Source organism: Amblyomma mixtum, chromosome 5 (assembly GCF_055824585.1).
Source record: "Amblyomma mixtum isolate Tamu chromosome 5, ASM5582458v1, whole genome shotgun sequence".
Classification (NCBI taxonomy): Eukaryota; Metazoa; Arthropoda; class Arachnida; order Ixodida; family Ixodidae; genus Amblyomma; species Amblyomma mixtum.
Window position 1 is genome coordinate 75535290 of NC_143016.1, and position 22974 is coordinate 75558263.

A 22974-nucleotide genomic window follows, 5' to 3' on the forward strand; every position below is an offset into this window, starting at 1 on the left:
TGAGAAAGCTGTATAGCTTTCCTTTGTAGCCGTATGGCTGCGCTCGGGTGGACGTCAATGAGTAATTACTCCCCTATTATTAAACACAATCAAGGACGACCGAGAGAGTAAGATGAAGCGAGACATGAGAAAATTTTCGGGACTAGCATGGCTGGAGCGGGCGCAAATGTAGCAACTGAGAGACATTATGAGATGCATTTGTACCGCAGTGGATTTAGGCTGAACTCGGATGATGATGATTATGATGATGATGACAGTGATTCAAGCCTGCATGACAAATTCGACGAACACAGGAGTTTACACGTACTCACAGTGGGATGATTCAAGTACGTTCTGAACCTCTATTTGAATGAGCTTCGCCTATTCTCAAAACCTTCCTCGGCCCTCTCGTGACTACACAGTGCACTGAGCGTTTAACTTAGGCGATCAAAAATTCTGGCTCCGTGCTGTCGCCAGCAGAGACAGTAAACGGGTACTGGAACGGGCACCTTGTCTCCCGAGTCCCTGTTGACCTTAAATAACGCTGCACTCAACTATCTTTTCTAAACATGCAGACAAGATTCGAGAAAGCTGTATGCAAAACGCGACTACGCAAGAAAGGAGAACACAGTGACAGAATTCAGTACAAAGCGGACGAAGAAAAAGACGCGGCGCCGTGATCACGCTCGTGAACGCGAGGTCGTGCTCGGCTCGCGCAGACTAATCCAGCGAACGCGAAGGTTCTCTCAATCCTGAACGACGACCAAGCTGCGGTCAGTGGAAAACAGCAGGCTTCCCAATGGCGGCCAACAAGAACAACAACATCCGGGCCTGGCTACAGAGCTTGCAGGCGGACGAGATGCCCGAGCCTCCAATCCCGCCCGTGCCTCCCGTGCCCCCAGTGCCCAGAGTTCCGCCATTGATGAGGCCCTTCCCACCCTTCAAGCCCGACCCCGAAGACCGCGACGTCTCGCCTCTGCTCTCGCCCTCGGCGGACAACGACAAGACGCCGCGGCAGAGGCCCTTCCAGCTACAGACCACGCAGGACGGCGTCTGGAGTCCGCCATCTTTTCCTCTCAGTGCTTCTTCTTCTCCTCCGGCCCCGCCGCCTCCACCGAGGTCGCCTCAGCCGAAGAAGTCCCCGCCAAAATGGCCGCTGCGATCAGTGCTCAAGAAATCTAGGAAGCCTTCGGTCGACGCCACGGGAACGCAGCAAGAGAGCGGTGCGCCGTTGCAGCAATTCGCCTGTCGCGAAGACACCGTGGTCAGGTTCCTCCTGCTCAAGGCCCAAGACCTGGACCCTATAGACGACAGGGACACGTGTTACCCCTACGTCATCTTCAAGCTGGGAAAAGAGAAGTACACCAGCAAGGTGAGCAGCCGCTCACGGTAATGTGAGACCCGTAGCTGAACGAGCTGGTTCAAACGTAAACTAGCGCGAGGGTCCCGTTGGAATATGCCTCCAGATGAGCCCTTTTTTTATTATTCACTTGAAATTACCGCACACATTGGACCTTTGTTTGATTTTTAGGAGTGTACGAATCTCCCGCTTGGTCGCTGCAGGCAATTCGTGAAGCAGCAGTTTTACGTCCACAGCTTAACCGATGCGTGATGTGGGTGGCGTTTCATGACGCTTACGTGCTTCCTAGTGCACTCACTCTTTAACATCCTATCTTCCTTCTCTAGGCCAGCAATATTGACCTACGTTATTTGCTCTTTGCGAGACTAACAAAACAAAAGGCGGAGGCCCATTACTAATAAAGATTGTATCTCGCAAGTGACAACACTTCATAGTCACATTGTCATTCAGAAAACATGTCGGAAGTCTAAACAGGCTGATATGCCTATGCGCATCGTGTTGTACGCAATTTTTTGGTGAGCACACCTTGGAATGCGCAGAACCCTGCCCCTGTTCTTGCCTCCGCAGGTCATCGAAGACACTAATGACCCTGTATGGAACGAGCCCTTCGACATATTCGTTCCAGCGGGCAAAAGCCTCTTTCTGCAGATCATGATAATGGACAAGCACCCACTGGCCACCTCGGATTTCATTGGCAGGTCAGTCTTTTTACCTGTTTGTCTGTGTGCTGCAAATAGCGAATGTTGGAATTGACGCTAATGCTTCCATGCGTCCCCAAACCACTATTTGAAATCAGCCCTGTCCCATACCCGGGCCACTCAGAAAACATCAGCGTTAGAACACAACTTGGTCAGAATGTTGCTGTAATTTGATTGGTTCGGTTATGGGGTTTAACGTGCCAAAGCGACTCAGGCTATGAGGGACGCCGTAGTGGAGGGCTCCAGATAATTTAGACTTCCTGGGGTTCTTTTAACTTGACCTGACATCGCACGGTACACGGACGCCTTGCATTTAGCCTCCATCGTAACGGTACCGGCGATGGAACTGACGTCCCCCGGCCATTCATTCCAGTGTGATGATAAAGGCATCGTTTGCCAGTATATCATTCCCTGTCGCTGCGTCCAGCCGAGACAGACAGGCAGCATAAACTATTTCAAATGGAATTTTTAAACCTTCTCGAGAGGGCGACTTAGTACAACAGCCCTCTGGCCTTCCCCTTCAAGGCTGGCATGATATGTCATCTTAAAGGGTAATTCCAGGAGCTTTCCGAACATTTTGAGTTCATAGTCGCGACACTCTTAGTCTCTTCAACCCGCCACAACAAACAATTTTTTTTAAATACCGAATGCAATATTTTAAAACAGCGAAATCTGCAAACCAATACCGACACTCAGTACGTGACCAGGGATGACGCTTCGCGTTATGCAGCGATGATATCAAAAACATTAAAGAACCTCGTTCACAAGCTGAATCGCTGAAGTAGCAAGTAGGATCAGTTCTTTGATTAAATGCCTGATATGACCTAGTGCACGTCTCAAAATTTTGTTAGGAAAGCCAAGAGAGTGGTACCAACATGCGGGAAATGTTTCTGGCATCAAAAACATTGTGCTACATGTAGAAATTATCACAACCGAGATCATGGAAACGGCAAACATTAAAATCAGTTTGCGCCGGAATGAATTATCACATGGTTGCCATACTTGGTGGAAGTAATCGGGAACGATTGTGAAATTTTCAGTACAATTTTCAGTAGAATATGGTAACACGAAGCTGCCCTTTAACCCTCTCGTTGGCTTGTGTGGCCAGAAGGGCAGTCTCCTAGAAAGTCGGGATGTGCGAATGTAAAGGGGTCGCAGGTGGTATAGTGCGTGGTGGTAGTGTAGTGGTGGTATCGTAGCTTCGAGACTCTGCGCACTACTTGCAATACCTAATTAAAGGTGTTCGTCACCTTGTTTCGGCGAGATAAGTACTTAAAGAAAGAAACCGTTCCAGTCCCGTCTCTTCCTGCGCCGTTTTAAGGTGGAAGCCTTTAATGCCTCATCGTTGTAAGCAGGAGTTGTCGACAGAAATGTCACGCTTTTCAATTAATTGAAACGGTCGTGACGTCACAGTGCGCGAATTTCAAACGAGGGCAATCGTACTTTGGCTACTAACCATGCAACCAATTAAAGGGATCGTATAGTGATGCTCCAAGTAAGTGGGACTGAGTTTAGTTAATTGCTTAATTACCCAATTAGCCTAATTAACTTTTATAGTCAGACCATATACATAAATAAAACTGAGTAGGAAATTGGTCGGGCTCGGGAATCGAACCCCGGTCTTCGGAGTGCGAGACGAGCATGCTATCCACTCCGCCATGCCAGCTCGATGGTTTGGAATGAACAAAGGCGCGTCTAGTGAATACGGTGTCTTCGCTCACTCCCATCCTCCTCCCTTCCCTTCCGGCGAGGTTTAGGTGTCCACCGAGATATGAGAGACAGATACATTTCCTTTCCTCAAAAACCAATTTACCGACGAGCGAGGCGTAGAACCGAATGGCCGATGTCGTTCTATGGACTCCCTGGCAGCGTTGCAAGACGCTGTCGCGTTCCACACTCGGAGGCAAAGCTTAACATTTTAACCACACATCAGTGACGGCACTTTAGGTCAAAAAAGTGCCCCCCTGATTTTTTACGGGTGTCCACCGAGATATGTGAGACAGTTACTGCGTAAATTCCTTTCCTCAAATACAATTTTCATTTTCTTCATTCCGGGCCCTCTTTGTCTTTCTTCTTTCACTCCCACTTCCTGCCTTCCTCTACGGTGCGGTTCAGGTGTCCACCGAGATGACAGAGAATTACTGCGCCATTTCCTTTCCTCAAAAAGCGTTGCGTTCAAAGGGCATGGCATCGCGCCGAACGGGTGGTGGCGTTCCGTGGACTCCCCGGCAGCGCTACAACACGCTGTCGCGTTCCACTCCTAAAGGCGAAGCTTAATCGTCATTAATTAGCAGTTAATTAGTATTCAGGCATTAATCAGCTATTAACCATTAATTAGTAATTGTCCTCACTTAGTAATTAGTACTCAATTATATGTGACGCCACCAGTGCCACAGAAGAGCGAAAGTGGCATGCCAAAAAAATCAGGGGAGCACTCTGTTGACCTAAAGTGCGGTGAGGCGGAAGCCTTAGGCGCGGGGTTGCCGCTTGTGTCACTGATGTGTGGTTAAGATGTGAAGCTTCGCCTCTGAGTGGAACGCGACAGCGTCTTGCAACGCTGCCAGGGAGTCCACAGAACGCCATCGCCCGTACGGCTGTACACCTTGCTCGTCGGTAAATTGGTTTTTGAGGAAAGGAAATGCATCTGTCTCGCATATATTGGTGGACACCTGAACCTCGCCGTAAGGAAAGAGAGGAAGATGGGAGTGAACGAAGACACCGTATTCACTAGACGCGCCTTAGTTCATTCTAAGCCATCGAGCTGGCATGCCGGAGTGGTAGCGTGCTCGTCTCGCACTCTGGATACCCAGGTTCGATTCCCCAACTCGACGAATTTCCTACTCGATTTTATTTATCTGGTATGACTACAAAGGTTAATTAGACTAATTGGTTAATTAACTCAGACCCATTTACTTGGAGCATCGCTATACAATCCCTCTAATTGGTTGCATGGTTACTACCTAAAGTACAATTGGCACCGTTTGAAAATTCGCGCACTGTGACGTCACTACCATTTCGACAAATTGAAAAGCGTGACATTTCTGTCGACAACTTCTGTTTACAACGATGAGGCATTAAAGGCTTCCGCCTTAATATAGCCATAGTCATTCAATGCTTTGAAGGACTATGATATAGCCCACTCTCGAGTACGTCGGCTCGGCGGCGCGCAGGTTCAACATGAATCTGGCCGACTACCAGTACCACGCCACGTACGAGGTGCAGCAGGATCTGGACGACAACGCCGGCAGAGTCAAGTTCCGCATGGTCCTGGAGAGGGTGGGAGGACAGGAGTTCGCCGAGGTGACCGAGATCCCGACCCGACAGACGCTGGCGATCATACGGAAGCGCATCGCCGATATCTACGTGAGTTTGCGACCCGCACAGGCCCGGCCTGACGGCACTCCGATTTCTACGCTGTGTATACATTCGAAAGCTGCCGACGATAGCCGCTTGTTACCGCGGCGAACCCCTTAAAGGGGTGGAGACACCAAATTTTGAGGCTAGAAAATGCCTGCTATATGATTCTTCTTTACGCAAGGGCACTCAAGCCAGGTATTGGACACAACGAACGTTTAAAAAATATTTTAATTCGGTTCCAAAGATTACCTAAATGCTCACTCTCACGATCTAGACCCATAGCTAGCGCGATCAACGCTGACGTCACTACGCTGGTAGAGTAACCAAAGTTTTAGTGACGTCATAACAAAATACAGTGACGTACGATGAGCGGGACACAGCCGCAGCCATGAGGCACGAGTGTCGAGCCACGTATGGTGAGCCACGTGAGCGCAGTTAACGCACCAGCGAGCCGCATTTGCGGCGAACCGCCACTCGCTCGGTTAGTTTTTGTCAACGTATTGCCGAACTAGCCGTGCTTACTGGCATTTTGCAAAGTGCTTCGCATCCTCACGCGAACCCGCGAAGGCGATATTAGCGTGCGATCGTGCGATCAAAAAAAAAAAGTCGATGTCCACGTCAAAATCCGAGCTGCTGGGACTAGCCATTCCGTTATTTTTCATGCGCTGGTCAGCACTTGTGTAAGAAAGCAGACGATGCAGTAGTAGGTTCGTCACAACTTTGTGGGCCCACGTGATCAGGCGTTCGGAAACCGAAACCGAAAATCATTCAGCTCAAAATGTGTTACTAAATTATTCACTTTGAATATAGGAATCTTCGAGTGTGTATAATGCTTCCTGGAGCAATAAGAAATAGGGCTGTGCGAATATCAAATTTTTCGAATACGAATCGAATACGAATACTTAGTTCCGAATATCGAATTTAATATCGAATAATCAAGGACAGACGCATTTAATCACTACTAAACATTTATTTGGGCACCCAAGAACATCACAGTTCAACTGTCGATGATTAAATGAACACAAAAGGTGTGTGTGGCTGCACAAAAAGGATCAAAGTCTCGAACATTATTCTTAGAAGAGTGGAAATATCAGAGAAGATGTCTAGTACACAGCATTGATTAAGGCTAGCTTGCCATCAGCACAAAACCGCGTTGCTGGGATGACGTAAAAGGTTGTCGTGAAGGAAAACCAGCTGCACCACATGGTCAGACAGAAGTAGTTCCCTTCTAACTGAAACGACTCCTCCAGCCACAGAAAATGCCCTCACTTGGCACTGACCTGGCACGTATTGCGAGGTACTTCGTGCACAGCTCTGACTATACCAGCTTCAGAAAATGCCCTCTCACTTGGCACTGACCTGACACGCATTGCGAGGTACTCCGTGCACAGCTCTGATTATACCAGCTTCGCAGGTATAGCCACAAAAAAGCTCACCAACGCAGTCAGCTACGGCATGGACCTTGGAGGAAGAAAGAATTTTCCTTCCGTGCAGGGGCCGCCATGTTGTTATATATCTGTCGATAGGGCTTGCGGACCGAAATGCACGCCGGTGCTCACAATGAATATTCGGCTAGATACGAATATTCGCGTCGGGTCGAATATTCGAAACAACACGAATACTTGGATTTCGAATCGAATTCGAATACTGAAAATATAATATTCGAAATATATTCGAAAATTTCGAATATTCGCACCCCCCTAATAAGAAACGTTTAAAACAAAGAACGCGCCAACCACAAATTTGGTGTCTCCACCCCTTTGTCTTGGGCACAGCATGGCCATTTGTGACTCGAGATACGCGTATGCACGAGAATCTGATTTGTACGGTGCGTGGCAACCCGACGATTCCCAGTATAAGTAGGGGTTGGACTTTTCGGTTTAAAACGACAAAAACAACGATAAAAGCAGACCGAATTTTAACCGAAAAAAGGTCAGTGTTTTTCGCTTGAAAGGCGTAGCTAGCTGGCTGCTGCATGCAAGTTACACTTAAAGTTGAAAATTAACTAAGTAAAGAAGCCAGGGAAGTGCAGTTTAAGGTTTCAGCTATAGCTCCGCTAGCTTACACGTCTCTCTGCAGACCGGGAAGCATAATCTCCTCGCCGTCTCCTAGCTATAGGCACTGTTTCTTCACTATAATGGCCCTTCAGTTTATTTGAATTCCAAAGTCATGAGCTCTCATGGCTTTCTCTCTGCGACATTAAGAAGTCGTGCTTTGGTTCATATAGATTCGAAAAGTATTTGAAGCACCTGGGTATTTTACTTCCGGTTCTATATTTTCAATCCATTGCGGATTCGTATTATCGCGTTAGTTAAAAAGAAAGCCCTTGCTTTTGTGGCTAAAATTTGCGGAGCACTTGGATTGCCGATGCCCCCGGTGCTACCTCGTGAATTCGTTCAAAATTGCTGGGCAAGGCTCTAAGTAAGCTATCATCTTGTTTGTTTAAAAACTCATGTGAAACGCTTTAGCATTTAACACGCCTTGTATGGGCCCCCAGGCACCTTTCAAGCTGTCGTAGAACAGCTTTTTCGCCTGGGGGCCTTCAACCTCGAGTTGAAAATAAATGAATTGATTGATTGATTGATTGATTGATTGATTGATTGATTGATTGATTGATTGATTGATTGATTGATTGATTGATTGATTGATTGGTTGATTGATTGATTGATTGATTGATTGATTGATTGATTGATTGATTGATTGATTGATTGATTGATTTATTGATTGATTGATTGATTGATTGATTGATTGATTGATTGAATATATACTTTTTGCTCCAAGTTATCTCATAGCAACTATAGCTGCTTACAGTAAAATGAAAATCCGATGAAAGTACCACGCGTCAGTTCAGTGCAGTGTGCACTGGCTTGAAGCCCTAATGGCAAATTTTGGGTTACGTATAGAAAATACGAAGCCGGCTGAAAAAACAAGCAATCAGTACTAGGTGACAACATTTGTAAAGGAACGATCCGCTCATATTGCCTGTCTCTTATTTGCAGGGACGCTGGAGTTTGAAAGGCGCTCTACCAGATGTCGGCGAAGTTCTAGTCATAGGTACGCACCGAAAAACGCTATGCGGAGTTCTGATAGTAAGTGTTGCGTGAAATTGCTGCAGACAAGAGCTCTAGAAAGCCCATCCTACATTTTGCCTTTTGCACCCGCCCGTGACCGGTATTCTGGCAACAACGTCGTTGTCCTGACGCAACAACACACCGTAGCGTTAGAAAATGTAGGGAACGCCTAATTACATTACGTGTTAAGAGAGCGATAGCGCTGAAGTCTGGAGTCCGCTCGGCCTGCTTCTCCTCCTCCGTCATTGCTGCTAGCCGCATACACTGAGCCTGCGCAGCCGCCGATACTCTTATCTTCAGCGACATGCTTCCGAGTTCGCCCTCTCCGGTTGCGGTGATTTCCCACCACGTTAGACACACGCGGCGTTAATTCTGGCTCCATTTTAACCCGATACACAACCGAGTGCTCCTGCCAACCGGCACCGATCCCGCCACCGCGCTCGGCCATGTCACGTGGTTTCATGACAGCATGCCCCCCGTCGACCAATCAGATAATTTTAAGGCGAAAGCCTTTAAAGGCCCCTACTGTCGTCCGTTAACAAAGCGTGTCAAACGCGTTTAACTCAGGAACTAAAAGAGATAGAAGAAACCCAATGGGTGCTTCAGATAGAGGAGGAAAACATTAGCCTAGAAGCCAAGTTTGATGACTGTAGGTTAATTAGTTAATTAATTATAGGCAAAAATGCCGAAATTGCGTTGAAATAGCGCGGACGTCGATATAGCCACGGGAATTCTGGAACGATGTGACGTCACATCCATCGGAAGTCGTCATGGCATATTAAAAATTGGCACAGAATAGTCGGAAAAGGTCGGATTTGTGTGAAATTAGATGGAGAAATGTGTAATTAAGAGTAATTAACACTTAAGATCTCCAAAAGATGACAGTTTCGGTATCAATATAGCCACGGGAACGTTTTGACGTCACATCCTCCGGAAGTCGTCACGGCATAGTGTCCTCGCTCTCGCCTGCCTCTCAACACTTCAGATGCCAAAGTGTCCACGCAATTTCATGGCAGACTATGCCGGACGCCGGATTTTTGCTCCGATGATTCATTTAATGATATCGCATTAAGAATATAGTAGAACGCATCTTAAACGCGACAAGCAAGTCAACACATATAATACACTCTTCACATTCTTCTGAACTATTTCTGGTGAAAATGTTGGATGCCACTGCCTCATCAAGAGACGGAAAGTATTGAAGGCCTGCAAGTTACGAGGGGTGTCTAATAAGTAGAATTACGCAAGTGTGCTCTGTCGCTGTTAGAAAGCTGGACTTGACTGTGAAGACTGAGACATTTTCTAGTGTTATGACAAACACAGTGGGAGTTTAGTGAAATCACAGGAAGTGACAGTGTAGCAATAAGTTACAGTGTGGGTTTACAAAAAGAGTGATTTAGAGCTTCGTTAAATTGCTCACAAAGGACGGAAATAAGGCTTAGGAAATCTTTAATGGATGATTGCTTCATGTGGGAATGATGCATCTTCCTACTACCAAGCAAAGTTTGGGGCTAAGTAGTTTAAATGGGGTATAAGGAAATAAATTGAAGATAATCTCATTCAGGACTACCTGTCGAAGCATCTTCTGGCCAAATATGCAGAAAAGTGGAGGCGATGATTCTGTAAATCGTTGAGTCAGTCAGTGTTACAGTTCATGAACCAGAAATTTCAGTTCTCGCTTTTTCCAGTAACATTTATGGTGTTCTGCTGATGTCGAACGTCAGTTCCCGGGGGAAGCCATGAACGTTGGCGCCTTACAAAATCAATTTAGCCGAGAGAACTTTGACAAGATTAGAGAAGTTTTAGGAGACATTTATTCTCTGAATCTGTCACACAAGGCAACAAATATCGGATACACCTATTCTTCATTAACGAAAAGATTTCTTGAGCCAATCAAAGACAAATGGCGTGGGAAGTTGTCGGCAGGTGTGCTGATGGTTCGCGACAATGCGCCAACTTATAAGTCTGGCCTATCAGGGAATGCGGTCTTTTGGAGCTTAGCCATCCGCCCTACATAGATTTGGCTACCATTGATTACTTCCTCTTTCGTAGCCTAAAGAAAATGCTTTGCGTGTGCTGCGATTTCCTGGCGATAATGCAGTCAGAGGCAGTAACAGGCTTCCTGCAACAGCGAGAAGTCTTCTTTTATTTTGAGGCCACTCGATCACTGGAGGGTAAAGGATAAGTGTGTTGAAGTCGACGAGGATTACGTTACAAATCGGTGTGCTTAATTTTCTTGTAAAATCTTTCTTTCATATTCAGTTAGACAACTTATTGGACACCCCTCGTAATGTCACGCAAGCTTCAGCGTCAGCTCTACGTGTAAGGGGATCGTGGAAGAATTCGACAAAGGAATGTGTTGGGGGTTCAATTCCGTGTTTATTTACGTCCTTTAAAACAGTCTGGCCAAAGATCGCCATGACACAAGATGTTTCGCTCTACTCAAGGTGAGGTTCAAAGACCCATTCTCCGAAATTTCACCCCAAAAAAGCCGAGTACGAAGCCAGGGGAGCGGAAATTGCTTGTACCCATTGTGTTGCCGGTGGGTACCCAGCGGCACAGGCGATCGAACACCGCACATTTTGCAGGCGAGTGCATACTAAAATCATTGGGCCACCGCTGTGTTCTGCCAATATCAGTTAAATTGGTCGCCTGACACATTAGCGTAACTATTAGTCACATGCGTCATGTGACCTTTATATCTTGTGACGTCATTTGTGACATCAGGGTGAAGCTCTACAGCAGCTGACGCTTTAAAAACCTGGACGCAGCTTGGTCTGCGCTTAATTGGCGTTAACACCGCCAAACCTCCGAACGCATTAATTCGTTACCTTTTTTACTCGCTCCTTCCAGCTCACCGGGCGAGCACGATCGCGCCGCCCTACAGCGAGGACAAGCTGAACGCTATCTGCGTGGTCGAGCTTGCACCAAAGATGCTCTGGAACCGGGGCGACCCAAAGACCGTCAACCCCACCTGGAACACCATGTACCGCCTGTAAGGTCACAATACTAATACCAGTGCAGTTTGAGATCCCGGGAGTGTGACCACCATGTAGAGCATTCTTTATCAAAGCTCGCTTCTTAGGTTTGCTGTTTACAGTTGCTGCCCACCACCGAAGCAGTTGCTTTAGGCAGCGGATAACAGCATATCGTTAATCTGGCGCTGAAGTGCTACAAATGGTCAGCGTCAGTTTTACGGTGCCTCGCTCCAGCACCGAACAGGATGTCTGTTGTGACTGCACTTAGTGAAAGCAGAGCTCTTCACTTTCAGGAAAGTTGAATATAGTGATGTCATCGTGGAGTCTCACTGATTACAGAAGCTCTTTTCTGCAGCAGGTCGTGACAAATGTCCAGATCTGAGCCTCTGGGCGAGTATGTTGGCGAAGATAGAACTGCTAGTTTTTCTTATGTAAAAAAACTCTGGCAAGAACCTCCGCGTAAGCCTTAGTGTCAGTGTCTCCTCCAAATTTAACAACTAGTATGCATTGCTGTAGCATCTTATTAGTTCTTTGCAGTCTGTTAACTCTGCTCCTGTGGCTGTACATGGGAATACACAGTGGCGTTCGCGTATACCAAGCACTTTTAGCAGTAGGCTCCTTGCCCTACGCCCGTCCGCCTCTGCAGGAAGGTCACGGACATCCACTCTGTGCTTCAAGTGACCGTGCTCACCGACATCAAGAGGCAGGAGTTCCTCGGCACTGTGGCCTTCCCGCTGATATCGGTGAGTTGCAACTCCGCCCTGGCTCACCACCGGCCGGGCTTCAAGGATCACCTATTGATTGCCTCACAAATAACAGGCGCTGTCGGTCGTAGCATTTCCACCGAGTGTGCATAAACTAGTAAAGTTATATGAAATGGGAACAAGCCAAAAGATCTGCGTATTAACGGAGGGTGGTCACCGAAGCCGAGGCTCGGAAATTAATTTCGCTATGACATTTTTTTCCTCAATTAAAATCTCGTAATGCAAATGGGAGTATCCAACGCAAACGTAGGCTCGAACACGTCTGAGTGTAGCTTGGGGTAGGAGGCGCTGAGCTGAGCTGGCGCCCGATGTCGTCGATAGTGTGAGGCAGTGAACCAACCCTCCACGTCTCCCCCTCGCACTCGTCCGTTGCGAGCGCTGCCACGCTAGGGGCACCTGGGTGGTCACGCGGACGGCACACCACCGTGACTTTGACGAAAGGAGGTTATAATGCTGCCGCATTAAAACGGCTTTGTAAATGTGCTGTAAGACATCAGTGCACGTTAAAGGACCTCAAGTGGCCTAAATAATCCAGAGTCCTTCACTATGTCGTCCCAACTGAGTGTTGGGTGTGACTTCCGCTGACTGGCTGCTTACATTCTGACCATGCTGTTTTTCTTGTTTTTCTTTGTTCTCTTTAGGTGGAGATTCAAAAGAAGCAGTGGTTTGCGCTGAAGGATCAGAGCCTCGAGAAGCCCACGGGAGGATTCATACTGCTGGAAATAGACCTCATATACAATCCCGTACGTGCACATGGTTTTATATTTCATTCTTTTAACTATTGTAACGGTTGGAGTTAAAGCTGGTGCGCCAAGCGGGCATTGCCGAATTATTCTCTAAGTATAACAAATTAATTTTACAAATTTAAAACTCATGCGAAAGACACATGGCTAAGAAAGGACCAGAACACGCAAGCACACCAGGGCACACTCAGGATCCAGTGTGGTGTCGTGAGATCTTTTTCGACAGCGATACCAACCAACCCACTTGTTGCCCTATTGGCCAATATTAATAGGAAAAGGGGGTTGTGATACTGCCATCATCAGCCCAGCTACAGTCACCGCAGGACAAAGGCCTCTCCCACTGACTTAAAATCAGCCCTGCCCCACGCCAGCTGCGACCAGGCTATCCCCGCAAAGTTCGTAATTTCATCTCCTGGTCTCATGCAGTACTTACACGAAAATAAGATGAGAGGTGAAATATTGTCTGCTTCTTGCGTGTTCTTCCTGATCCAAAGCGGACGGACAAGATTTATTCTTTTGGGAACTACTACGACTGAACTGAGATTGCAAGAATCAATGAATTGCTGCGTTTATATACAGGTTGTACAACAGGAGCTGCGCTTGTTGCGAAAAAGAGCTCGTGTGGCAGGCACGTGTACTGACAGATATGACTCCTGCTCAGAAACGGTATCCTATAGAGGATAAAATGCTGCACTGTAGCGCCTGGTAGAGGTTATGAGTCACCGGACATAGTCTGCGGTTCACTTATTCTGTCAATACTGCGAGAACAGCATTTCTTATGCGTTTTATTTCGCACTGCATTTTCACCACCATATCATGTAACCCATGACTGCTAAACCCCTGAATGGGGCCGGAGTTGTTTTAATTTAAAAGCATATCACAAGAAGGAGATAGACGAGTGTATTGTGACCGCACGCATGTAGCTTAATTCAACATTTGACGGTGAATGTCGCAAAACTTTTGCAGCTGAAGGCCATTGTACAGTGCTTCAAGGACAAGGGCCCCGGTCCACCAGCAATGAACGACACTGAGCTGACAAGAACTGTGAGTATCCGAGATCACAGAAGGGCATTGTGGTTACTCAGGTACACTGTATAGTAACACACTGTATTTGAGTGGCAGTGTAAGGTGGTCCGAGTGCTAGCCGTTTTTTTTTCCAAATTTGGATTTCCAGATTGATTGATTGATTGATTGATTGATTGATTGATTGATTGATTGATTGATTGATTGATTGATTGATTGATTGATTTATTCATTCATTCATTCATTCACTGATAACGTACCTAAATAAGCATTTCACAAGAAAGTGTTAACCCCTGGTGTACCTCAGGCAGCCATGTAAAGAGCCGCTGCAGTGCGGTTTCCCATGCGTGTACCCCTTCATCATCAGCAGCAGCCTGACTACGCCCACTGCAGTGCAAAGGCCTCTCCCATGCCTCTCCAATTAACCCTCTCCTTTGCCAGTTGCGGCCACCCTATCCCCGCAAACTTCTTAATCTCATCCGCCCCCTTAACTTCCTGCCGCCCCCTGCTACGCTTGCCTTCCCTTGGGATCCACTCCGTTACCTTTAAGGAACAGCGGTTATCTTGCCTTCGCATCACATGCCCTGCCCAAGCCCATTTCTTCCTTTCGATTTCGACCAGGATTACCAGTCGGCTATAGGCCACTTGTGTCCTTGGGTGCACACCAAAAGTTAACCGAGCCCTCCATGTCCATCACACGCGTTTGGTGCGACTCCGGAATCAAGCATGTCGCTCAAGCTCTTGCGTCGGGCATAGAATGCTGCGGCATCAATCGGCACTCTCGGCACATGCATTCAGGCCCTGGCACGGAACATGTCGCGGATCAAGGCAGTCTACCAGCGCTTCAAGCGGATCAAGCGCTTCCTCCTCGGCTGCTTCTACTGGGACTCCGTAACCCGCTCTGTCATCTCCCTCGTGGTAAGGGATTCTACATGTTACTGCCGCTACCACTTTTGGACACGTTATCTGCAAACTAGCTCACCCTAGTCGGATACAACTCAACGCTAAAGCGGTAAACGCCCCTTAAAGGAGCTTTGCATCTACCCGCGTGGCATCGGAGGTGGCTGTTGCAGGTGCAGAGCGATTGACAGCGACTTCACGACTCTAGGTCGACGCCAGTGGTTAGGGAGCCTTCTCCGAGTGGAATTTGCCGCTTCATATTCTTTTTTTTTAGTTGTATCGGTCTGTAAGCAGTTCCTTCATATCCAGTTGCCTCTGCCACATCAAGGGTGTTGCATTAAGGAATCTGGCGCAGTAATATAGCAAAATGCACAGCCTCTGTCATGATTTCCTTGGAGAGTCTGTAAACGACGAGAATCCTGCTAGACTTCCTTAGATAGCAGACAGGATTATGGCCCTACACCTCTTGTGCACATATTTACATATTATCCATAAGGCGTGTCGACAGACAGTCTACAGGCATGCCTTTTGGATCTTTTCTTCTGCAAACATTTTAATGGACACACTTTTATCATTGGTTACGTGTGGGTATAGAACGACTGGACGATGAAGTGACTTTGTCTTGTGACAACGACGACGCTGAAGGTGCACAAGCATGTTAACTGTCATCAAGCCGAAACTATCGGGTTTCCACAGCGGAGTACAATCCTTTTTAAACTTTGTGAACGCTGTCGGTAGACTGCACCCCTTTCCGGAAGAGCTAAACTTTTCTGTAAATTCATGATACCGAGATGAGGCCCTAAATATGAACACTCAAAACGCCAGACCAGTCAGAGACAGCTAACGAACCAGCCGTGAACATCGGGTACTGTCACACTAGGTCGTTTAATTTGACCCGGCTACATCAAGTGCCTCACCATGCTCCGCTGACAGCATTAAAAATAACGGAACCGTGTCCCATGTGTGCAGCTGTTCGTGTGGCTCACTCTGAAAGGCGAAGCGTACATGGTGCCGCTGATATGCGCCGTGATCTTCTTTGTCGAATTCGTCGCCGCCTGCTGCTGCCCCGATGACGAGGAGGAAGAGGTAGGGACTACAGCCGCGGCGCTCGCGTACAGACGCGACGGTATTTTGTTTTGCGTAATACTGCGGACACCATGTGGTCCAACCAGGAAGGGAAAAGAACAAAGTGGCGCATTTTTAATACCGCCATATAACTTTACAATAGAAATAAATAAATGCACATAATTGTTTGCTATAGTGCGTTTGCAACTTCAATGCATAAAGAAGTGAAAGGAAACACCGCCGCAAAGGCTCAGTGGCACGGCCGTGTCGGTGGTTAGGCCGCTCGGCTACTGTGCCGGAGGACCCGTGTTCAATCTCGGCCGCGGCGAACACGAATGGAGGTGAAACCCAAAGGCAGCTCCCATTGACTGTGCGGTTTCAGTGCTCGTTAAAGATCCCCAGGTGGTCGAAAATCATCGGCAGCACTCCTCTACGGTTCCCTCGTAGCCCATGTGTTGCTTCGGGACGTTAAACCCCACAATTACAATTTTGCAAAAGGTTATATTTCAAAAGACGCTGAATTTTCCGAACACATTGCTCAGAGACTTTTTCAAAATTATCGCCGAGTATAACAGCGTCAGGAACTAAACTCTATTATTCTACTCATTCACGGTACGTGGGAAACATCAATACATTCGAACAAGTTTGTTTTCGCAAAATAGAGTTAAGGCTCTGTCGTATGGGTTACGGGTTTTTCGTGCCATTGATAGTGCGAAATCATAAGAAATTACGTTTCAATGTAGAAATAACAATGGAGTGATTTCGAGGCATTTTAAGATTTCAGGCTTGAGGTCGCCTCGGCTCTTACCCAGCAAGAATGCGCAGCAGGACGCCAGGAGTGCAGGCAGTAAAGCTAAAAACAGCGCACACAATGACAGTTAGATGACATAACCGACCGCGTAAAACTAAAGGCGTTTACCCATGTTGCACAAAGTATATTATGACGTCCGGACCGCTGTTGACCCGAAGTAGACAGCGCATGAGGGGCCGATGTGTTTCTGCTACTCTGCAATGTTGGCAGCCCACGGGGCTCTTTATCAGTCCAGTAGTCTCCGTCTTGAAGGGGACCGATGCAGACTGGATGCGGGAATCTGGGCCCATTTATATCATTAGCACACAGCGATGTGTGTCTGTGAATCTCAAGCGGGCACTTGGAGCCGTGGCAGCCAGTTTAACTCTTACGTAGGACCCAGTGCGGAGCATGCGGGCAGGCCCAAACATGGCTTGCCCAAATCGGTCCCATATCTGTATCGGAAGGGTTAACACAAGTTGTGCATCAAACCTTCATAGGCACCCTCTGGGCTTTGTGGCGGCAGCCTACAGGACAGAAAAGGTGCACTGCCGAGATCGGGCCAGTGCAGGCCCAGCTTGCAAGGCTGATTTTCAGCCCGTATGAGCTCTCTCCACATTAGTCCAAGGTTAACAGGACCGATGGGAAAGCTCGATGGGCTGCGCACTTCGGGCCGATGCTGGCGCGAATTGCAGAACCCACACCGGACTCACAGTGGGCCCCCACGTCAAAGCCGTCTTTGTGTTACATGGAAATGTCCACATGATTGTAGAAGTAGTGGAGGAGAAAGAAGTGTGTAAACCAACCGAAGACTGAAAGGAAGCAGCATAACTGTTAACGTAGGGCGTAGTGCTATAACATGACTGATGGTAAACTAGGCACCGTGGTAGCTGTCACCACCCCTTAACCAAGAGAACGCTTTCACACATCGAGCGATGGCAAAGCTGTCGACGGTTTACTGGATGCGGAGCGGTGTAATCTCTCTTCATCGCAAGTTGTGTAGTTGTCAGATGCACTATTCCTAAAATAAAAAGGCTGCAGTGCAAATGTACTTAACATGCGAACGTTTTTCTTTCAACCTGCAGGAGCTCCAAGTGGAAGGCCAAGAGGGCACCGACAACGCCGTGAGTCTCTATTCTCTCACTGTGCCCGCGGATGTGGCGCCACGAATACAGTGCCCAATAGAGACCCCTGAAAGCCACACACACGTCCGAGCTGCCTTTTTACTGCAGAGATCCATTCTGGCAGCAGGCTAAAACTTCCGAAAAGAAAGTGCATGACGTCACCGCAGTTTTGTTCATACAGCGGCCTGTGGCGACTATACCCGTATATCGTTTTAGGTCTGTTCTCGGTTGTAAAATTCATAGAAAGCAGCCTTTTCTGTCATTAGAACTCGGTCAGTCGTTCGACGCACTGCAATGTCATATTGTATTCAGCGTCCCTTCAAATTCTACCTAGACCTCGCGCAAGGCTTGCATGAGGTCCGCTGCTCTGCGGCATCGCGCTGATCGTCAGCGTGGTGCCTCTGCGGAAATCCACTGCTTGCTGCGGAAAGCAGCGCGAATCCCAGATGTCCAAGAAGGCTTACACGTCGCACCTCCTGCTGACGCCTAATTTTAAGAGGGGCTCTGAAAGTTACGTCAGGCTCAATGATAACCTTTGTGGAAGCCATGCAGGGTTTCTCTGTGCGAACTGACCTTGCCGCGCAGGAAAGAGAAAATTGAAGCCGCACAGGGACACTACGTCGTGAATACGTAGTCAATGTCCGAAACATTTTGAAGAAAGATTTAGTGTTACCTTTTGAGCAGCCGACTGTTCGTATTCGTGGTTTAGACTTGCTCAGATGGAGCCCGGCATAAGACGTAACGCCTATCAGGCAGTACATGGTAACGGTAGGCTAAGACGCCGGCTACAGATGTGCGAAGCACAATCACTTGTGCTCTTCAGAAACAAATGCACCTTTGTTTTTATTTTTTGCGCAGATATAAAAGTAAACTGGTTTGTGTGACGTGTTTAACAGATCTTGACGCAGTGAGAAAAAGTAAAGCCTAATTTTTCTATAAATACTTACTGTTGTCTGGTCCTAGTCGGCGCCAACTGGGTTAAAAAAGGCAGGCGTAAGTGCACGCATTAATCTTCCCAACCTCTTCTTCGGTTGGAAGTCGTACTTTGAAATAGCATCAGCACAATCGGAGAGAATGCATAATTCATCGTGTGAAATGCCGGCCCGTACTTGTCGTGCAACTGTGCAGTCGAAGCAGACCCTTAAGGAGAAGCTGGTGCGGCTCCAGGAGATGGCGGCCATGATGCAGAACACCATGGGCACGGTGGCCTCGTACGGCGAGCGGCTGCACAAGTCAGTGGCTGCCCCCTCTGCTATCCCCCCATTCAGTGATGATGTAGAACATGCCGATTTGCTTGCTACACTCGCATGCGTGAACCCATCAGCACTCTGAGAGATCAACTCTAAACGCCTCGAGGCAGGTTCGTGTCGCTCTCTAACAAAGGTTTTAATGCACAGTTGTAATCCACGGGGTTTGCACGCTATAGATATTATCCCACTTAAGCTCGCCTGGGTGGCAATAAAAACCACTCATGTCTTTAAAGGCGTGCTGTGTGTACACGGCCACTTATAGTGTATACACTTTATACACAGCTACGTCGGTAGGAGGATAGGTTCTTCACGCTGAAGATTAGAAGGAAAGATGAAAGGAGAGAAGTGCAGGCAGCGAAAGAGAGATAGCCTCGATAAAATACACTGGTTTGCTGTATGGGCAATCTGGTCGGAAAGCATTTCTGCGTCAGTTGCACCCATTGCTGCACGTGTGTAAAGTCGTGAGCAACATGAGAAGGAACAAAACTGAAGCATTCATTTATTGAAATTTCCGGAGCCCTTCACTATACGGCGTCTCTCATAGCCTGAGTCGCTTTGGGACGTCAAACACCATAAACCAAACCATTGCTGTTACCGCTTCTATTGAATGATATATTGTGTTTGTCACTTATTCTAACTTATCTATGTTTTGGCAATTTGCTGTTCTTTGCTGTTGTTTGTATTTTCAGCGTTATTATGTATTACCCACTCCCCTCTGTAATGCTTTGCCCTGAGGGTAAAATAAATAAATAATTCGGTGTAGCAAGCGCAGTTTCTTCTCTTTTCTAACTGATCTTCCTCTTTGCATAAAATATCCAAAAGGTATCCAATTTAGCGGAGAAATTGACAGAAAATTCGTAATTGTGTGCAAAAGGTGCGTTCCCTCTAATATTGCTCACGACTGTACATCTCTTAACATCTCCTCAGCACTATGGTGTTCGCCGATCCGTTCGTGTCGAAGATGTTCCTCGTCATCCTGCTCGGCGCCGGCTTCCTGGCCTACATTGTCCCGGCGCGATATTGGATTCTCATGTTGGGTGAGCTGCTGCTGTTCACTCTGCTTCGGACACCTCGTCGAGTAACAGTGCATGAGTGTAAAGTCGATACCTGCGGCATACCGAACAAGCGACCGCCACGGCACAGTGCAAGAATTAGTAGGCCTGCTTGTAAAGCCGAAGCCCCCTAGTTATAAATTGCTCTGTCTGTACTGTGCGTAGGCATGAAGGAATTAAAAAAAAGAATGACCAAATGAAGGCGGTAGTTTCATTCTTTTCCGTACGCTCAGTGACAACAGGGGCTAGATGGACGGGTGTAAAAGACTGTTTTTCCGTAACACTTAAGAATCCCCTTATTCCTCAGTGCAAGAATTTTTTTAACTTAAAAATATATTGTACTCTTGCTGCTCTTGTTTCAGCTAGTCTTCTCGGTTCACAGCTTAATTGTATGACAACAGTAAACCAGATGTTTTTAGCGTAGTCGTCTTAATTTCTTTTTCCTACTTCAATCTAGAGCTATGAATGCTTTCTTTGCATTATAGAGTACGGCAGAGAGATCTTTCTGACTGACCCCTTTTTTGTCTGGTATTTTCATTATCTCTTTATGAACGATGGTTGCTATAAAATCTCAGCATATATCTTACAATATATTTATCTGTGGTTTCTCGACGTCTTTATTACGAAGTGACTGCACACCTGCGCGCTGAGGTTTCCTTTAACCATGTGTTGTTTTTTTCTCTCTGCAACGCCTTTTCCGATCTTCCCTCTCTTTGTGTTGTGTTTGAAAAGTTCAGAGACGTACTCCATGGGCGAAGAATACAATTGTCTGTACCGACCATTCACAATGCTAGCAGTTTGCTCTCTCCGGATGTTTAGGCAGCGTAACTGCCAGTTTAGGAAGAAGACACAGTATATTGTTTCAGCAGTGGATGCGAGAAACGTATCACCGCAGCTACGCTCTAAACATGAATTACTCTATATGGGAGTAGAAAGGGAGGAGCAGTCCTCTATTGCACTCCCTTCTAGGGGAAAGGGTATGCTGCGCAAGTATACAGATCGCTAAGTATACAGAATGCTTACTGTTGGAAACGGATGCATATTACCTCAAAGCATAGCAACTTGATGCATTTAGAATGGAAGGATTTTAACCGCGCCATCGGAGATATTGGGGTTGACAAATAGAAGAGGTTTAAGCCACGGTTAAAATATCGTAGTAACTGCAAGAACTTCGCGTGTTTTGAAGAGGAAATCTGTTTTTGTTCTAAATCATACCGGGTTTTTAGTCATGGAAATCTACCCTAGGGCTTGAGGTATGTTCTACCCTGCTCATATTATGGAATGCGCTACAGAACTCGGTTGTAAGGTAATTCATATTTAAAGTGCACGATTGCATTTTACGGTGGGTTCTGCTACAACGCAGGACTTCGCAAATACGCCCGAGGGTTTATGAGGAAGTACGGAGGTGCTAAGGACAGCGGCTACGACCTCCTTCACCTCTTCAACAGAACCCCCGACAACTTCGAAAAGGTAACTCGCAACTCAACGATGTCATAAGCACCGTCGCCCCATGCACGATCTCACTTTCGACTTCACTGCGAACTTGTGGGATGGAGTATGTCACGTGCATCATTCCAAAAATTGCAAGAAAACACGTAACGAAAAATTTGTCTCGACCGCTAAATATATGCATACTAAACACGAATACGCTTAATAGGGAGTAAAAAGGGTGTAGGTTATAGGGCGACAGCGCATGCTACGGACTACAACCTTTGCGCCACCCTCAGTTTCTTTTCACAGACGCCCCGGGCGTATATTTGTTTAGCCCCAGCAGACTGCACACAAAAGCAACATTAGCATTTTAATCACTTGCATGCCAGCAGGCGTCGCGGCTTGTGAGCGATAAGCAGAGTCTAGCGATAAGGAGGTAGAATCGCTGCGACACCGCAGTGCTACGCGGTGCTGCTGGCAACCCGATCTTCGCAATGGTTGCTGCCAATTCGAAGGCCTGAACGGCGCGCAGTTTCGTTTAGCATGCGCGAAGCTGCACTCCGTTCGGTCGGAAAGTTTCGCAAAGTTCGTTCGAGGCTCGAATTTCGGCGTCATGTTCTCAGGTTCGATATGTTCGCCTAAGTTTACCGAGAACGGGAGTTCTAAGCATTTCATGCTTTAAAAAAACGTCTGGAAACGAGCGACATCATACTTTATCTACACCTGCATGCACTCCTCGCAGTCCCGGTACAGCGAGCCCCTGCCGGACTCTGACACCGTCCCACGCGGCACCTTCGCCGCGAAGCGAACCTTCTCGCTGAGGTCCCTGAGGCGCCTGCTCTCGTGACCCACGTGGTGTCCAAGGGCCCCACTCCTGGTGCAGCGCCTGGCCGACGACGTGTGTAGTACTCGGTGTCTGGTGGCTCCTCCTCCGCTACGCCGTCACTACTGCTCGTCGTGAGAGTTAACCGAGATGCGGTGTGCCACACCAATCGTATTGCGTGCCACCCGCATAGCCCTCATCGCGTGGTCTTAATTATAATGTTTGGTATTTCTTTTTGGTTTCGGGGATTAATTTATTAACTTGTTTGCTTATTCATTAAAGATACGCACTTTTCGTCCAACATCGTGATTCTTTAATCGGCTGGGTTAAACAGCACCGATGAAACAAAGTGCGGCAACAAGAGGACAGGACTACTCATCCTGCCATTTACTCGTTGGAAACCAGACTTTGTTCCTGCGTTCATAGTCTTTCTTACAGACACAAGAGCGACGTACGGTATACTCATCCTAAGCATTTAATCACAAATAAAAGCGGAAAGCAAGTGCCTCACATATCTCAAGTTCATGGCTCATTCATCGGTTCAGAAAATTCAAGACCACGGATTT

General features: G+C 47.3%; 1 protein-coding gene across 1 annotated transcript; it reads left to right on the plus strand.

Moving 5' to 3' along the window:
* Positions 1-561: 561 nt before the first annotated feature.
* Positions 562-22709, plus strand: LOC149342706 (multiple C2 and transmembrane domain-containing protein 1-like). Its single transcript, XM_089545163.1, has 15 exons — positions 562-1351; positions 1907-2037; positions 5208-5400; positions 8394-8448; positions 11319-11460; positions 12090-12186; positions 12849-12950; positions 13917-13994; positions 14772-14891; positions 15843-15959; positions 17814-17852; positions 18981-19084; positions 20030-20139; positions 21518-21624; positions 22328-22709. The coding sequence occupies exons 1-15, from the start codon at positions 779-781 to the stop codon at positions 22430-22432; spliced, it is 2073 nt and encodes a 690-aa protein (XP_089401289.1). The 5' UTR covers positions 562-778; the 3' UTR covers positions 22433-22709.
* Positions 22710-22974: the final 265 nt, after the last annotated feature.

Coding starts and splice junctions, on each gene's coding strand:
- LOC149342706 (XM_089545163.1), top strand. CDS start 779: ATGGCGGCCAACAAGAACAACAACATCCGGGCCTGGCTACAGAGCTTG. Junction 12,951..13,916: donor TAGACCTCATATACAATCCC/GTACGTGCACAT, acceptor AAACTTTTGCAG/CTGAAGGCCATTGTACAGTG. Junction 19,085..20,029: donor TACGGCGAGCGGCTGCACAA/GTCAGTGGCTGC, acceptor ACATCTCCTCAG/CACTATGGTGTTCGCCGATC.